Source organism: Bos mutus, chromosome 1 (assembly GCF_027580195.1).
Source record: "Bos mutus isolate GX-2022 chromosome 1, NWIPB_WYAK_1.1, whole genome shotgun sequence".
Taxonomy (NCBI): Eukaryota; Metazoa; Chordata; class Mammalia; order Artiodactyla; family Bovidae; genus Bos; species Bos mutus.
Window position 1 is genome coordinate 143,921,255 of NC_091617.1, and position 17,806 is coordinate 143,939,060.

At 42.2% G+C, this 17,806-nt stretch overlaps 1 protein-coding gene across 1 annotated transcript in view; it reads right to left on the reverse strand.

Moving 5' to 3' along the window:
* KCNH8 (potassium voltage-gated channel subfamily H member 8) overlaps positions 1-17,806 on the reverse strand; it is a 493,246-nt gene that overhangs the window by 91,886 nt on the left and 383,554 nt on the right. Inside the window, exons 9-10 of the mRNA XM_070388278.1 lie at positions 3,238-3,437; positions 2,129-2,378 (exon numbers count right to left, since the gene is read on the reverse strand). Coding sequence (XP_070244379.1) covers positions 2,129-2,378; positions 3,238-3,437 — 450 coding nt within the window. The remainder of the gene's footprint in view (positions 1-2,128; positions 2,379-3,237; positions 3,438-17,806) is intronic.

Consider the following 17,806-nt stretch of genomic DNA (forward strand, 5'->3'; position numbering starts at 1 on the left):
TTTGAATAAAAAATGACTGAATGACTGGTTTTTAACTTCACTGAGTTGATAAATGGGCAGGGAAGAGTGTTCAATTCTCCTCTTGAAAAACACACGTATATAGAATCTCACCCTCACGCTGATAACAAGCTGGCCACACTGAGGCCAGCTTGTTGCTATTTTATTTAGTCACCCTTCCATGCCTTTCTATCAAGGAGAAAACCATGGACTCCCCAGCAGTCCAGTGGTTGAGGCTCCACCCTGCACGGCAGCAGGTGCCAATTCCATCCCTGGTCAGGGAGTGAAGATCCCACATGCCTTGTGGCCAAAAAGCCAAAACATGAAACAGAAGCAATATTGTAACAAATTCAATAAAGATTTTTTTTTAATGGTGCAAATCATAAAAAAAAAAAGGAGAAAAATATAGGGGTGAATCAAGAGTTGGATCCAAACTTTGGAAGGCAAGCCCCAGCTCTCCTCTGATGAAGAGCTCAACGGAGTCACCAGGAAGCACATCGGTGTTTCTCCCCCAGCTGCCTCCGTCTCTGCACCTCTAACCGGGCTCATCACAGCGACCTGACAGGGCTGCAAGACTGGAGCTGGATAGTGGACACGTAACACTCCGCTCACGTCAGGGGAGCAATCAGTATTCTCTTCCAAAATAGAACCCATCCTGAAGCTTATAGTGAAAGTCGACTGACTGCATACTTACAACGGTCATATAGACTAAAGGCATTGTTTAAGACATAGAGAACAGGCTTCTGGACATGGGGAGAGGGGAGAGGGTGAGATGTATGGAGAGAGTAACATGGAAACTTACAACACCATATGTAAAACAGATAGCCAGCGGGAATTTGCTGTACAGCTCAGGAAACTCAAACAGGGGCTCTGTATCAACCTAGAGGGGTGGGATGGGGAGGGAGGTGAGAGAGGGGTTCAAGAGGGAGGGGATATATGTATACCTGTGGCTGATTCATGCTGAGGTTTGACAGAAAACAACAAAATTCTGTAAAGCAATTAGCTTTCAATTAAAAGATAAATTAATTTTTAAAAAGGCATTGTTGAGAGGGATAAAGTGAGCTGGATAGAGCGTCTGAAGACCTACGTTAGCTTTGACCTTGGGAAAAAAAATACCTCTCATCTGTCTCTTTGTGTGAGGAAAACTTAACAAAGGTCCCACATGTGAAAATATTTTGTAAAGGGCTAAGATGTCCACAGAATTAGGTTCTTGAAAATGGAAATTAAAAAAATTTAAAATGCTGCATTAGCCACTTTTAATTAACATAAGTTCTAAACACTGGTGTTCTGCACTGGCGTTCAAAATATATTGTGTACCTGTTTACCTGATTCATTCATAGGCCTTCAAGAAATATGAGTTGAAAAAATAAACAAATGAAAATGATTTTTAAAAGAGGTACACATAAAACTGTATCACTAGATAGGAGCTTTTCTACATCAACCCTGCATGTCATCTGCTGTTAGCTGACCTTTGCATTTCAATAAACACTGATTTCGTCTTAATAGTTGGAGTCAACTTTGTGATACAGAATCTTCCCAAATTGTCCTGTGAGTTTAAGGGAGGAAAATTAGCCAATCATCACCTTGACAGTATCACATTAATGACTGCTACGAGAGTTTATTCTCAATATGCATTCATTTTTGTGCTCTTTGTAGCACAGAAAAAACAATTTTCAATGTTCTTCTCTGAATGGATTCTCCACAAAAATGCAGAAACATTCTTAAAACAGGAGCTATTTCACCAAGAGGGAGTGGACGTCATCATTCATAACCTGGCTTTAGGGATCAAACAGAACTTTGATCAAACAGATCAAACAGAAGTGTTCATTCTCTTGCCATGTTATTGGGAGAAATTAAGCTAACTATTATTTACTCACTAGTAAAATAGGGACAATATTTATTAAAAGTGGCTCTTTAGTAAAAGTCAAAACAGGTGTTGCATATAACAGCACAGTGCAAACTCAGTATATGGCATAACAGCAGCAGTAATAACTTGCAGATTAAACTCATATCCTGAATCAACATACTCTTCCCTCGTTTTCCTTCTCTCAGTCACAAGTTCTCCCCCCTTTTCATCTCCTTAATTCATGCTTCAGAGTAGAATTTCATGGAGCTTTTCAACAAGACCTACCGAGGATGGCCAGCACTGTGCTGTCTTTAAGAACCTCCATGGAGCCCGAGCACACGAAGTAGATGGCCTGCAAAGCGTCCCCCTGGCGCAGCAGGTACTCCCCAGGGGCGCAGAAGGAGGTTTTGATGTGCAGAGACAGAGACCGCAGGCAGCCCCGGCTGGCGCACTCGAACAGGGACAGCTGCAAGATCTCCTTGTTCAGGTGCATGGTGATGTCGGAGCGGAGCTCGTCTGGGAAGTCCTTCAAAAGCTGCCAGAGAAGATGAAAGAAGGAACCAAGCTGGGGAGCAGTCCTGTGTCGCTGACCGACTGTAGGACCACAGGGACCTTTCCCCACTGTTTGACCAGTCAGAGGACGAAGAGGAAGCTACTTGTACGAATAATCCCGGATTTCTGTGACTGTGACCCCGGCCGTGTGCTCCTGAATCATCAGCTATTAATAAGTCTGGAGAAAGACAATCAATTAATAAAAGACTCTAGAATGAAACATATTGTTCCTTGTGGCCTGCTTCTCACAAAGACACTTGACTCGGGACAGAAGATTTGGAGTTTAGGCCCTCTAGAGTTTCCTTGGCTGTCCTGATCATCTGAAGAGAGGAAAAACCAAACAAGCACTTAAAAATATCAATGGCCGGCTTTGTTGGCAGGTTGATGGGATGGCTGCTTGGCTTACAGGATACTGACAGTGGCGGTCCAGGGTGTTTCTGGAAGCCCAAACATAACATGTTTGCAGAAAAGTGCATTTTTTTTCTTTGTTGGATCTAAAGGTAAACTTCAGCTTGATTAACCTAATAGCCCATGATTATACCATTCAACTGTCGTAACAATTGGTTCCTTCAAAGAGGGTCATCTCACATGAAAATATGTCTGCCTGACCGACCGAAGTAGCAAGCTACTGTGAAACACTGGCCAGTCCACAGTGACATCGTGGAAACGTAAGCAAGACCAGACAAAAGAACCCCTGCAGGGGTCATGAGAGGCTAAACGCAAAGAGATAAAGAAGTTGGTAGGTGTGTGCTTCACTTCTTAGACCTGCACTAAAGCGCTTGCTTTTACCTTAGAATACATGCTTTCTGCCTGAAAACGTCAACAGGAGAAATTCACATTACCTCATTGGAATCTATTCCATTGTTGACTGACCAGGTTGTCTGGAAATACTCCAGCATCCTCTGCTTGAGCTGCTGGGGCAGGTGATGGACACGGATGAAGTCCTTCAGATCCTTGGTTCTGGTGTGATAGAGGGACCACCTGGAGTACATCCTCTGGATGATCGCTGTCACGTTTCCGAACACCAGGGCGTGCATCAAGGCTGAGGAGACAACGCCACACGTCACGGGGGCGGGGGGGCCTCGTCACCTACAAACCTGCAGGCTATAGATCCGGATCAGTGGAGCACGCCTGCGTGGTCACTGTTTCACAGCTACTTTTCCAAGTGAAAATCATGGGATTTTATTAAGATAAAGGCTGTAACTTGAAGCCGATTTAGCTAGATAAGGTATCTATATTTTATAATGAGCTTGCTTTTCAGCACATTGACTCTTTGTATGCTTGATATCATATTCCTTGACTAGCCAATTTTCGAAGAGACAAGAAACTATGATTTAAAATATTTTAATCTATGAGCAAAGGGTACTTCAAGCTTTGTCTGCTCATATGTGGTGAAGAGGAGAGACTTGTTTATAAAATGGATTCTAGCGCAGCATGCAGGTATCATGACTTCCCTGACACAGTAAGTTAACTGAGATAGTTAACCCATTTACTGGTTACACTTAGTACACTGAATGGAATATCACTTCTCCTTCTTAAATATCTTGTAATTTACTTAATTAACTTCATGAATCATGATTCACATTGAATAAATTATTTTAAAAGGATGTCAGTGATCTTAGATGCTGATAATAATAGAATTAATTTAAATACATATATATTTTTTCTTTTTGGCCTCACCACACAGCTTATGGGATCTGAGTTCCCCCTTCCAGGGACTGAAGCTGTGCCCCCTGCAGGGGAAGCACAGATTAACCACTGGACTCCAGGGAAGTCCCAGGAGAAGTTATTATTGAAAGAAACCCGGACAATAGTAGTTACTCAGCAAATATTAGCCAGGTAAATTAATTAACCCACCCTAATGACCATGTTTCTACCTATATTAGAAGACTATCGACAAGCCTTCATTCAGCCATAAACGTGTCTGACCCTATATACACAGCTCTGAGAGGTGAGGGAGTGCCACACGCTGAGAGCGCCCCACACTCTGAGAGTGTATTACACGCCGAGAGTGTATACACGCCCAGTCAGACGATGGCACCGCTGTTCTGACACAGGCGTTTTGCTGCAGCCACTGTGCCACAGGATGCATCCCGATTTAGTCATTTCGATTCCATGTGGCTTGATCAGAATAAAAATATCTTTTGAAAAACACTCAATAATATGAAAACAGACCCCCTTTGACCCACACTTAATCTGTTGGCTACCATTCCGGTTATGACAACAACTTTTATTTTGTACTCTATTCAACATCTGTATTATTCTAACAGCTGGGTATAGTTGGGTAGAGTTGCGTGTGTGCTAAGTTGCTTTAGCTGCATCTGACTCTGTGTGACCTTATGGACTGTATCCCACCAGGCTCCTCTGTCCACGGGATTCTCCAGGCAAGAATACTGGAGTGGGTTGCCATGCCCTCCTTCAGAGGATCTTCCAGACCCAGGGATCGAACTCACGCCTCTCATGTCTCCTGCAGTGGCAGGCCAGTTCTTTTCCACTAGCAGCTACTGGGAAGCCCATAGTTATGTAGGTACGATGAAACTGTTTTAATAATTTTATAGAATAAGCTATCAAGTTAGGGCCTTATAGTTTTATTACAATAACAATTACATTTCAAAAGTAAGTCTATAAAAAAAAAAACTGGGTTAACCTTTATGAGAATATTAGTCTCTTCCCCAAAGCCATCATTTGAAATTAGTTTTAGGATATTAAATGTGACACATTTATATTAATAAAGACTCCAAAAAAGATGTTAGAAATGTAATTGAGGATTTCCTAGACAATCTGAATCCCAGCTCTTTAGTTGCTTTAATTTTAAGAGCGATAGATACTAGAAATTTTGAGACCATTCAAGGAGCAAAGAATCAACAGAGAAAACCAGGAGCTGTGCGTCGAGCCCTTGCTGCCCTTCTGAGAAGAGCCAGATGGTCCATGTGGCTCTTGGGAATGGGAATGGGAATATGTGACTCCCATTTTGATGAGGTTTCTTGGTCAGATAGTATTTTTTTTTTTTTAAACTGGTGTACACTTGCTTTATAAGGTTGCATTAGTTTCTACTGTACAGCAAAGCAAATCAGCTATATGTGCACATCTCTCTCCTCTTTTTTGTATTTCCTTCCCATTTAGGTCACCACCGAGCATTGAGCAGAGTCTCCTGGGCTACAGTTTCTTAGGAGTTATCTGTTTTATGCATAGCAGTGTATATACGTCAATCCCAACCTCTCAATTCATCCCCCACCCCGGGGTCCATACATTTGTTCTCTGTGTGTCTCTATTTGTGCTTTGCAAACATAGGTTCATTAGGACCTAATGTTTCTAGAGTCCACATGTATGCATTAATATATGGTATTTGTTTTTCTCTTTCTGACTCACTTTATCTCTGCCTCCTCGCTGAGACTTTCCCTCCGTAAAGCACCAACAGAGTGTAATGAGAGATCAGGCTTTGTTGACCAGAATTCCAGAGTGGATGGGGCCTGGGAATGGGATTTGTCTTACAGAAGAAGTAGAGTGTGCAGACGGACTCAACTTCCCAGGAGCTGCACGCTCTGGGGCGGGATCAGGAATCTCAAAGTCAGAAAAGACGTGAGGATTTGGCCCTAAACAGTAGCTGTTGGTCTAACAGTGGGAATGGCCAAGTGACACCACCAGGAGGGAGCCCCGAGAAGGCCTGGGACCCACCTGGGTTTGTGGACCTGGGAGAAAGAATGAGGTGTGCCCACGTTTGTGGGCAGATCAACTCTCTGTTCAGATTTCAGCATCAATCCCTGTGGGATTGGCCAGGAGGTAAGACACTCAGGGAAGGGAGCAGCTTCCCACTCCAGTATTCTTGCCTGGAGAATCCCGTGGACAGAGGAGCCTGGTGGGCTCCGGTCTGTGGGGTCACAAAGAGTCAGATGTGACTGAGCAGTTAAGCACACAAGAAGCTCAGGGGTTGGGAGAAATCACTAACTTCAGCAGGTTTTAGTTAAAAAAAAAAAAAAGACTAAAAATGTCTATTTTGTCTGTTAAGACCTGTCAAAACATTTCTGTGCCAAAATCCCAATTTCTAAGGAATTATGTTAAAGATTTCTTAGCATCAAAATCGATAAATTAGTGCAAATGTGTCAACCTGTTATTATATCCATCCTTCTGAATATTTCAAGATAGCCCCAACTCGAATTCTTTCTTGCCCCTACATTTATCAGAAATTAACCTCTGTCATACTAACTTCCAGCTAATCTAACACTGGACTTAAAACTTTTTATCAGGTTAAACATTACCATTTCTCTATGGAAAATATGGCCACCATGCTAATAAAGTCAACCCATATTAACAAGAAAGGTCTCAATATTTTGAAGAAGTTACTAGAATAGAGTTAAACTTAAGGTCTATATACAGGAGGCAATATAATGTTGCAGAGGAAATATGGACTTTGGAATCAGACCCCACTGGATTTAAATCCTGGTTATACCACCTTCTAATTTTGTAAATCAGACAAGATATATAATTCCCTTGCATGGTTTCTTTATATGTAAAATGGGCATAATTGTACCTTATTGACAGGATTATTCCTATCAATAAGGATTTAAAGTGTTAACATATGTTTTTAAAAAGTGCCTGATGTGTGTGAAAAACAGTGGGTGCTCAAATTTATGTTAAATTTTCCATCAAAGTAAAAAGTGCTATGCATTTTCAGGTTGCTCAGTGGTATACAACTGTGGGGAGAAACCCAGATTTAAGGTTTTCCAGCAACCTGTCAAATAATTAAGAATGGTGGTTTGTGTAAATAACTTCTTGATGGAAGAAATTCAAGAAATATTTAAGAAACGCCTGCCACATGCCAGCATGCATAGGTGTATATTCTTTCTAAATGTTCAAAGATGAAATGTCTCTCAAAGGATTAAAACTATTCCAAGAAAAACACATATTGCTTAATAACTAAATGTTGAATGGTTATTTGTAGGTCATAAAGAGAGGTCCATTCTGATGCTTAAATATTTTATTTGCAAGAGGAGATCTCTGTTTATGATAAACACTCAGCAAAGGAAAGAACTGATTTTGCTCCAAGTCCAAGGAGTTAAACATCGATTTCAGGCCGTGTTAATACATTTATGTGACTTCGCTGATGTCCCAGATGGTAAAGCGTCTGACTACGATGCAGGAGAGCCAGGTTCAATCCCTGGGTTGGGCTCAGTGTTTGGAAGCCCCACCATCTGTCAAAGTATGTAGTAATAGTCTTTTATGGCAATTAAACTGAGTATGGAGGACAATTTTATTTCATTTATTAATACTACTTTCCTTATTATGTGTGTGATTTTAACTTTGCTTTGCTTAATTATAATGGGTGTAAAGCACTTAAAGTAAGAGAAGTAATACGTTCAGATCATTTAGCATCCTAATTGTACATTATCAATAAAATGAATTACTGGATTAACTGTAGTATTCACAAGTGTTGTTGGAAAGTAACTAGTGTATGTCTGAGTCATCATAATTTCAAAGTCTCATTTTAGCACAGGAAGTGAATAAGTAAAAGTCACTCAGTCGTGTACGACTCTTTGTGACCCCATGGACTATACAGCCCATGGGATTCTCCAGGCAGGAACACTGGAGTGGGTAGCCTTTCCCTTCTCCAGGGGATCTTCCCAACCCAGGGATCGAACCCAGGTCTCCCACATGGCAGGCGGATTCTTCACCAGCTGAGCCACAGGGAGCCCAGTGTATGTCTGAGTCATCATAATTTCAAAGCCTCATTTTAGCATAGGAAAATACTTCTGATTTAAGTAGTTAAAAAATAAAACCTAGCTCTCCTAGTCTCTCAGTTTCCAAAGCTATTCCTTCTCTGCCCTGCGTGATCATTTTCACCCTGGTGAAGTGTGTGTGCAACTGTCAGGCCAGATCACTCCATCTGCTATCAAACTTTGACAGAAGAACTTCTATATCCAGGTCAGTCTGAAATTATCCTTTGCTTTTCCTTTTATTCCCAGCAAATTTGATGTGTATAATTCTTAAAGTAGCATGCTAGGCCTGCTGCTGAGTGTGTGGGAGGCTCTTTTGCATTGTGTAGGAGTTTTGTATAGAACATATTTTGTAAAATACCATCATAATATCAGGTCTTTGGAGGACATTCAACAATCGGGATCCGAGAAGAAAATAAACAGACCTCGAGTGAAAATGCGTTCTTACAGGCTGCCCGGCTTTCTCTTTCCTTTTTTATCTTTCCTTTCCCTTTCCCCTTTCTTCCCCGCCCCCTCCTCTCCCCCTCCTCTCTCTCCCTTTCTGTCCACCATTTCTCTTTCTGGATTTGGAGCAACCTTGCTATCCTGAGATACAACATCAATTCTGGTTCCTTTAGTCAACTACTTTGGAGTGAGTCCACAGTGGAACTAGGCTCTCCTGGTCATAAGCAGACTAGAGTTCAGGCTCTGGGGTATTTCAGCTGCCCTGCTCCTCCCTCTTGCCTACTTATTGCCCTGGAATTTTCCAGTCCTTGCTATAAGTACACGGCTTGTGGGCGGCAGTTGGCGGAGAAATCAGAAAGTGAGATCAACTTTCTAAATGATGAACTGAAATGGCAGTGTAAAGGTACCTTAAAAACAGCAAACTTCTGGGTCTAATAAAACCACATCAGGGTAGTAAATATAGGCTAAGAGGACCCAAGAACGCCTTGGCTGTTGAGTTTAACTCCACATTTTCCATGACAACGATGCCATATTTGAACTAGACATGTTCTTAGTGAGGAGTCCTCTTTATTAGGAAGCTTTGTCTAACCTCCAAGGCTGAGCTAATGGTCCCAATACTTGTGGCTCACTCACTAGGGTACCGTTAAGTCGCCACTAATAAGCAGAAGAAATTTAAAAGACACGGCAAAATGTTCTCAAGATATTCTGTTTGGTGACAAAAATGATATGTGAAATTGATATAAATCTTTCAGAAAATAGGGATGCAAATGTATAAAAAGACTATAAAGAATATCTTTTTGGAGGCGGGATTATATGTACTTTTACTTTTTATGTGGATTTTTCTGGTGCTTTCGAAATGTGCATTATGAAGCTAAAATGGAAAAATAAAGAACATTATCTGCCTAAGTACCTATTTCCATTACTCCACTGTGAACTCCTCGAAGGAAAGCATCCTATTTTAGTCATCTTTGTTTCCCCAGCATCTAGCACAGTGCCTAGAATAACTTTAGTGTGTCATAAATATTTATGGAACTGAAATGAACCTCTGGCACTTTGATACTTTCTTTAAAAAGTTTTATAATCCCACCAAAGTAGCTGAGAAAATTTATGAACGGTTTGGTCCCAAGCCTGTCCCAACATCCTGATCCCAATCCCCAAAGGCAGTCTTTCCAAATTGCTTCTTTTAGGTCTTGTAATCATCATGCATATTGTAGATCACGCCGTTTTACCTCCACTGGTTGACTTATCATATTAAGATAAAACCTAAAAAGCAACTTGACATGAAAGGTCACTGCTGTCAGCTCACCACTATCCCCTTTCTCATCCCACACTAGATAGTCACATTATCATTTTTAGGTCATCTATTATACTTTTACAGGATAAAATTAATACCAAAGACCCACATTGAGGAAATCACACACATGCTAAACGCAGAGCTCACTGAGATTTCTCAGAGTGAACAGACCTATGGGATCCCCTCAGATAAACAGATGGTGTATTATCAGCATTCCAGACTCCCTGAAGTTCGTCTTATAATCACTAATCAGCACCCTCACCAAGGTAACCACGGTTATAAATCACACTGCAATCAATAAGTTTCGCCTCCTCTTTAGCTTTCCTTAAGCAAAGTCCTACCATAACCACTGATCTCTGTCTGTTTGCTCTGGTCAGCATGAGTTCATAAGGTTTATCCCTGTGGTCACCTGACATAGCAGTCCATTCATTCTCATCATGGTACGGTACTCTCCTGAACAATCATTTCACAATTTACATACTTATTCTCCTATTAATGAACATTTCCACTTTGCAATTTTTTGAGTAATGCTTCTATATGTATGTCTATGATGTGTCTACATATGGTTTTCTGCTGGATATACCTTCACAAATGGAATTGTTTAGCCCCAGAAAATAGGCATGTTCAGACTTGGCAAATGCTGACGACTCCTGTACAAACTGACCCACTTTAGAGGAGAAGTCAAGATGCTCCATATCCTCTCAAACTCTTAGGGTGGTCAGTGCTTTCAAGTACACCACTCTGGTGAATGTAAATGCGATCTAATTTTGATCTTAATTTGTATATCCTAGAAGAATGAAGCTGGTCAACTTTTTTGTATGTTTATTGTTTATTCTGGCATGGAAATCTATGTTTCAAGCGCTTAAAAATCTTTAACACGTTTTTTAGTTGTCTAATCTTATTGATTTGTAAGAGTTCTTTATATATAATACATGAGTCTTTCGTCAGATACATGTTTGTTTTTGCAAATAACTTCTATCCTGTGGTTTGCCTCTTCACATTCTAAATAATATCTTTTGATAATTAGAAAAGGCTTCCCTTGTGGCTCAGCTGGTAAAGAATCTGCTTGCAATGTGGGAGACCTGGCTTTGATCCCTGGATTGGGAAGATCCCATGGAGAAGGGAAAGGCTACCCACTCCAGTATTCCGGCCTGGAGAATTTCATGGACTGTATAGTCCATACCATCACAAAGAGTAGGACATGACTGAGAGACTTTCACTTGATAAATAGAAGCCCTGAAATTCAATTTATCACATTTACTCTTGTGGATATGGCTTTTTGTGTCATGCTTAAGAAATTTTGAATGTGAAGTCAAGTGGGCCTTAGAAAGCGTCATGATGAACAAAGCTAGTGGAGGTGATGGAATTCCAGTTGAGCTATTCCAAATCCTGAAAGATGATGCTGTGAAAGTGCTGCATTCAATATGCCAGCTAATTGGGAAAACTCAGCAGTGGCCACAGGACTGGAAAAGGTCAGTTTTCATTCTAATCCCAAAGAAAGGCAATGCCAAAGAATGCTCAAACTACCACACAATTGCACTCATCTCACACGCTAGTAAAGTAATGCTCAAAATTCTCCAAGCCAGGCTTCAGCAATATGTGAACCGTGAACTTCCTGATGTTCAAGCTGGTTTTAGAAAAGGCAGAGGAACCAGAGATCAAATTGCCAACATCCGCTGGATCATGGAAAAAGCAAGAGAGTTCCAGAAAAGCATCTATTTCTGCTTTATTGACTATGCCAAAGCCTTTGACTGTGTGGATCACAATAAACTGTGGGAAATTCTGAAAGAGATGGGAATACCAGACCACCTGATCTGCCTCTTGAGAAATTTGTATGCAGGTCAGGAAGCAACAGTTAGAACTGGACATGGAAGAATAGACTGGTTCCAAATAGGAAAAGGAGTACCTCAAGGCTGTATATTGTCACCCTGCTTATTTAACTTATATGCAGAGTACATCATGAGAAACGCTGGGCTGGAAGAAACACAAGCTGGAATCAAGATTGCCAGGAGAAATATCAATAACCTCAGATGTGCAGATGACACCACCCTTATGGCAGAAAGTGAACAGGAACTAAAAAGCCTCTTGATGAAAGTGAAAGAGGGGAGTGAAAAAGTTGGCTTAAAGCTCAACATTCAGAAAACGAAGGTCATGGCATCTGGTCCCACCACTTCATGGGAAATAGATAGGGAAACAGTGGAAACAGTGTCAGACTTTATTTTTCTGGGCTCCAAAATCACTACAGATGGTGACTGCAGCCATGAAATTAAAAAACACTTACTCCTTGGAAGGAAAGTTATGACCAACCTAGATAGCATATTCAAAAGCAGAGACATTACTTTGCCAACAAAGGTCTGTCTAGTCAAAGCTATGGTTTTTCCTGTGGTCATGTATGGATGTGAGAGTTGGACTGTGAAGAAAGCTGGCGCCAAGAATTGATGCTTTTGAATTGTGGTGTTGAGAAGACTCTTGAGAGTCCCTTGGACTGCAAGGAGATCCAACCAGTCCATTCTGAAGGAGATCAGCTCTGGGATTTCTTTGGAAGGAATGATGCTAAAGCTGAAACTCCAGTACTTTGGCCACCTCATGTGAAGAGTTGACTCATTGGAAAAAGACTCTGATGCTGGGGGAGGATTGGGGCAAGAGGAGAAGGGGACGACAGAGGATGAGATGGCTGGATGGCATCACTGACTCATTGGATGTGAATCTCAGTGAACTCCAGGAGTTGGTGATTGACAGGGAGGCCTGGTGTGCTGCAATTCATGGGGTCTCAGAGAGTCGGACTCGACTGAGTGACTGATCTGATCTGATAAGAAATCTCTGCCAAACCCAAGGTCATGAAAATATTCTCCTATGCTATCTTTGGAAATCAATTGCCCAAGGAGACACATGACAAAGCAAAGCACAAGGGAAGCCCCTTTATTGAGAAAGGGTGCCCATCTGGAGAGCAGCAGGGTCTTTAACATCTGAGATCAGGGAGGGAGCTGAGAGGAGCTACCCCATGCCGGAGGTCAGGGCAGCAGCCAAGAGGAGCACCCCAGGTCCAAGGGTGGCTGCTGCAGGAGCAGGAGAGCCGAGAGGAGCTACTCCACGTTTAAGGTCAGGAGAGGTGACCTCATTCAAGGTAAGGAGCAGCAGCTGCGCTTTGCTGGAGCAGCCGTGAAGAGATACCCCACGTCCAAGGTAAGAGATACCCCACGTCCAAGGTAAGAGAAACCCAAGTAAGATGGTAGGTGTTGCGAGAGGGTATCAGAGGGCAGACACACTGAAACCATAATTACAGAAAACTAGCCAATCTGATCACACAGACCACAGCCTTGTCTAACTCAATGAAACTAAGCCATGCCATGTGGGGCCACCCAAGATGGTCAGGTCTTGGTGGAGAGGTCTGACAGAATGTGGTCCACTAGAGAAGGGAATGGCAAACCACTTCAGTATTCTTGCCTTAACAGTATGAAAAGGCAAAATGATAGGACACTGAAAGAGGAACTCCCCAGGTCAGTAGGTGCCCAATATGTTACAGGAGATCAGTAGAGAAATGACTCAGAAAGAATGAAGGATGGAGCCAAAGCAAAAACAATACCCAGTTGTGGATGGGACTGGTGATAGAAGCAACATCCGATGCTCTAAAGAGCAATATTGCATAGGAACCTGGAATGTCAGGTCCATGAATCAAGGCAAATTGGAAGTGGTCAAACAGGAGATGGCAAGAGTGAACGTTGACATTCTAGGAATCAGCAAACTAAAATGGACTGGAATGGGTGAATTTAATTCAGATGACCATTATATCTACTACTGCGGGCAGGAATCCCTTAGAAGAAATGGAGTAGCCATCATGGTCAACAAAAAGAGTCCAAAATGCAGTACTTGGATGCAATCTCAAAACGACAGAATGATCTCTGTTTGTTTTCAAGGCAAACCATTCAATATCATGGTGATCCAAGCCTCTGCCCCAATGAGTAACGCTGAAGAAGCTGAAGTTGAACAGTTCTATGAAGACCTACAAGACCTTTTAGAAATAACACCCCAAAAAGATGCCCTTTTCATTATAGGGGACTGGAATGCAAAAGTAGGAAGTCAAGAAACACCTGGAGTAACAGGCAAATTTGGCCTTGAAGTATGGAATGAAGCAGGGCAAAGGCTAATGGAGTTTTGCCAAGAGAATGCACTGGTCACAGCAAACACCCTCTTCCCACAACACAAGAGAAGACTCTACACATGGACATCACCAGATGGTCAACACTGAAATCAGACTGATTTTATTCTTTGCAGCCAAAGATAGAGAAGCTCTATACAGTCAGCAAAAATAAGACTGGGAGCTGACTGTGGCTCAGATCGTGAACTCCTTATTGCCAAATTCAGGCTTAAATTGAAGAAAGTAGGGAAAACCACTAGACCATTCAGGTATGACCTAAATCAAATTCCTTATGGTTATACAGTGGAAGTGAGAAATAGATTTAAGGGACTAGATCTGATAGATAGAGTCCCTGATGAACTATGGACGGAGGTTCATGACATTATACAGGAGACAGGGATCAAGACCATCCCCATGGAAAAGAAATGCAAAAGAGCAAAATGGCTGTCTGGGAGGTCTTACAAATAGCTGTGAAAAGAAGAGAAGTGAAAAGCAAAGGAGAAAAGGAAAGATATAAGCATCTGAATGCAGAGTTCCAAAGAATAGCAAGGAGAGATAAGAGCCTTCCTCAGCGATCAATGCAAAGAAATAGAGGAAAACAACAGAATGAGAAAGACTAGAGATCTCTTCAAGAAAATTAGAGATACCAAGGGAAGATTTCATGGAAAGATGGGCTCGATAAAGGACAGAAATGGTATGGACCTAACAGAAGCACAAAATATTATGAAGAGGTGGCAGGAATACACAGAAAAACTGTACAAAAAGGATCTTCATGACCCAGATAATCACGATGGTGTGATCACTCACCTAGAGCCAGACATCCTGGAATGTGAAGTCAAGTGGGCCTTAGAAAGCATCACTATGAACAAAGCTAGTGGAGGTGATGGAATTCAGTTCTGGACATGGAAGAATAGACTGGTTCCAAATAGAAAAGGAGTACCTCAAGGCTGTATATTGTCACCCTGCTTATTTAACTTATATGCAGAGTACATCATGAGAAACGCTGGGCTGGAAGAAACACAAGCTGGAATCAAGATTGCCAGGAGAAATATCAATAACCTCAGATGTGCAGATGACACCACCCTTATGGCAGAAAGTGAACAGGAACTAAAAAGCCTCTTGATGAAAGTGAAAGAGGGGAGTGAAAAAGTTGGCTTAAAGCTCAACATTCAGAAAACGAAGGTCATGGCATCTGGTCCCACCACTTCATGGGAAATAGATAGGGAAACAGTGGAAACAGTGTCAGACTTTATTTTTCTGGGCTCCAAAATCACTACAGATGGTGACTGCAGCCATGAAATTAAAAAACACTTACTCCTTGGAAGGAAAGTTATGACCAACCTAGATAGCATATTCAAAAGCAGAGACATTACTTTGCCAACAAAGGTCTGTCTAGTCAAAGCTATGGTTTTTCCTGTGGTCATGTATGGATGTGAGAGTTGGACTGTGAAGAAAGCTGAGCGCCGAAGAATTGATGCTTTTGAATTGTGGTGTTGGAGAAGACTCTTGAGAGTCCCTTGGACTGCAAGGAGATCCAACCAGTCCATTCTGAAGGAGATCAGCCCTGGGATTTCTTTGGAAGGAATGATGCTAAAGCTGAAACTCCAGTACTTTGGCCACCTCATGTGAAGAGTTGACTCATTGGAAAAGACTCTGATGCTGGGAGGGATTGGGGGCAAGAGGAGAAGGGGACGACAGAGGATGAGATGGCTGGATGGCATCACTGACTCATTGGATGTGAATCTCAGTGAACTCCAGGAGTTGGTGATTGACAGGGAGGCCTGGTGTGCTGCAATTCATGGGGTCTCAGAGAGTCGGACTCGACTGAGTGACTGATCTGATCTGATAAGAAATCTCTGCCAAACCCAAGGTCATGAAAATATTCTCCTATGCTATCTTTTGGAAATCAATTGCCCAAGGAGACACATGACAAAGCAAAAGCACAAGGGAAGCCCCTTTATTGAGAAAGGGTGCCCATCTGGAGAGCAGCAGGGTCTTTAACATCTGAGATCAGGGAGGGAGCTGAGAGGAGCTACCCCATGCCGGAGGTCAGGGGCAGCAGCCAAGAGGAGCACCCCAGGTCCAAGGAGTGGCTGCTGCAGGAGCAGGAGAGCCGAGAGGAGCTACTCCACGTTTAGGGTCAGGAGAGGTGACCTCATTCAAGGTAAGGAGCAGCAGCTGCGCTTTGCTGGAGCAGCCGTGAAGAGATACCCCACATCCAAGGTAAGAGATACCCCACGTCCAAGGTAAGAGAAACCCAAGTAAGATGGTAGGTGTTGCGAGAGGGCATCAGAGGGCAGACACACTGAAACCATAATTACAGAAAACTAGCCAATCTGATCACACAGACCACAGCCTTGTCTAACTCAATGAAACTAAGCCATGCCATGTGGGGCCACCCAAGATGGTCAGGTCTTGGTGGAGAGGTCTGACAGAATGTGGTCCACTGGAGAAGGGAATGGCAAACCACTTCAGTATTCTTGCCTTAACAGTATGAAAAGGCAAAATGATAGGACACTGAAAGAGGAACTCCCCAGGTCAGTAGGTGCCCAATATGTTACAGGAGATCAGTAGAGAAATGACTCCAGAAAGAATGAAGGGATGGAGCCAAAGCAAAAACAATACCCAGTTGTGGATGGGACTGGTGATAGAAGCAACATCCGATGCTCTAAAGAGCAATATTGCATAGGAACCTGGAATGTCAGGTCCATGAATCAAGGCAAATTGAAGTGGTCAAACAGGAGATGGCAAGAGTGAACGTTGACATTCTAGGAATCAGCAAACTAAAATGGACTGGAATGGGTGAATTTAATTCAGATGACCATTATATCTACTACTGCGGGCAGGAATCCCTTAGAAGAAATGGAGTAGCCATCATGGTCAACAAAAGAGTCCAAAATGCAGTACTTGGATGCAATCTCAAAAACGACAGAATGATCTCTGTTTGTTTTCAAGGCAAACCATTCAATATCATGGTGATCCAAGCCTCTGCCCCAATGAGTAACGCTGAAGAAGCTGAAGTTGAACAGTTCTATGAAGACCTACAAGACCTTTTAGAAATAACACCCCAAAAAGATGCCCTTTTCATTATAGGGGACTGGAATGCAAAAGTAGGAAGTCAAGAAACACCTGGAGTAACAGGCAAATTTGGCCTTGAAGTATGGAATGAAGCAGGGCAAAGGCTAATGGAGTTTTGCCAAGAGAATGCACTGGTCACAGCAAACACCCTCTTCCCACAACACAAGAGAAGACTCTACACATGGACATCACCAGATGGTCAACACTGAAATCAGACTGATTTTATTCTTTGCAGCCAAAGATAGAGAAGCTCTATACAGTCAGCAAAAATAAGACTGGGAGCTGACTGTGGCTCAGATCGTGAACTCCTTATTGCCAAATTCAGGCTTAAATTGAAGAAAGTAGGGAAAACCACTAGACCATTCAGGTATGACCTAAATCAAATTCCTTATGGTTATACAGTGGAAGTGAGAAATAGATTTAAGGGACTAGATCTGATAGATAGAGTCCCTGATGAACTATGGACGGAGGTTCATGACATTATACAGGAGACAGGGATCAAGACCATCCCCATGGAAAAGAAATGCAAAAGAGCAAAATGGCTGTCTGGGGAGGTCTTACAAATAGCTGTGAAAAGAAGAGAAGTGAAAAGCAAAGGAGAAAAGGAAAGATATAAGCATCTGAATGCAGAGTTCCAAAGAATAGCAAGGAGAGATAAGAGCCTTCCTCAGCGATCAATGCAAAGAAATAGAGGAAAACAACAGAATGAGAAAGACTAGAGATCTCTTCAAGAAAATTAGAGATACCAA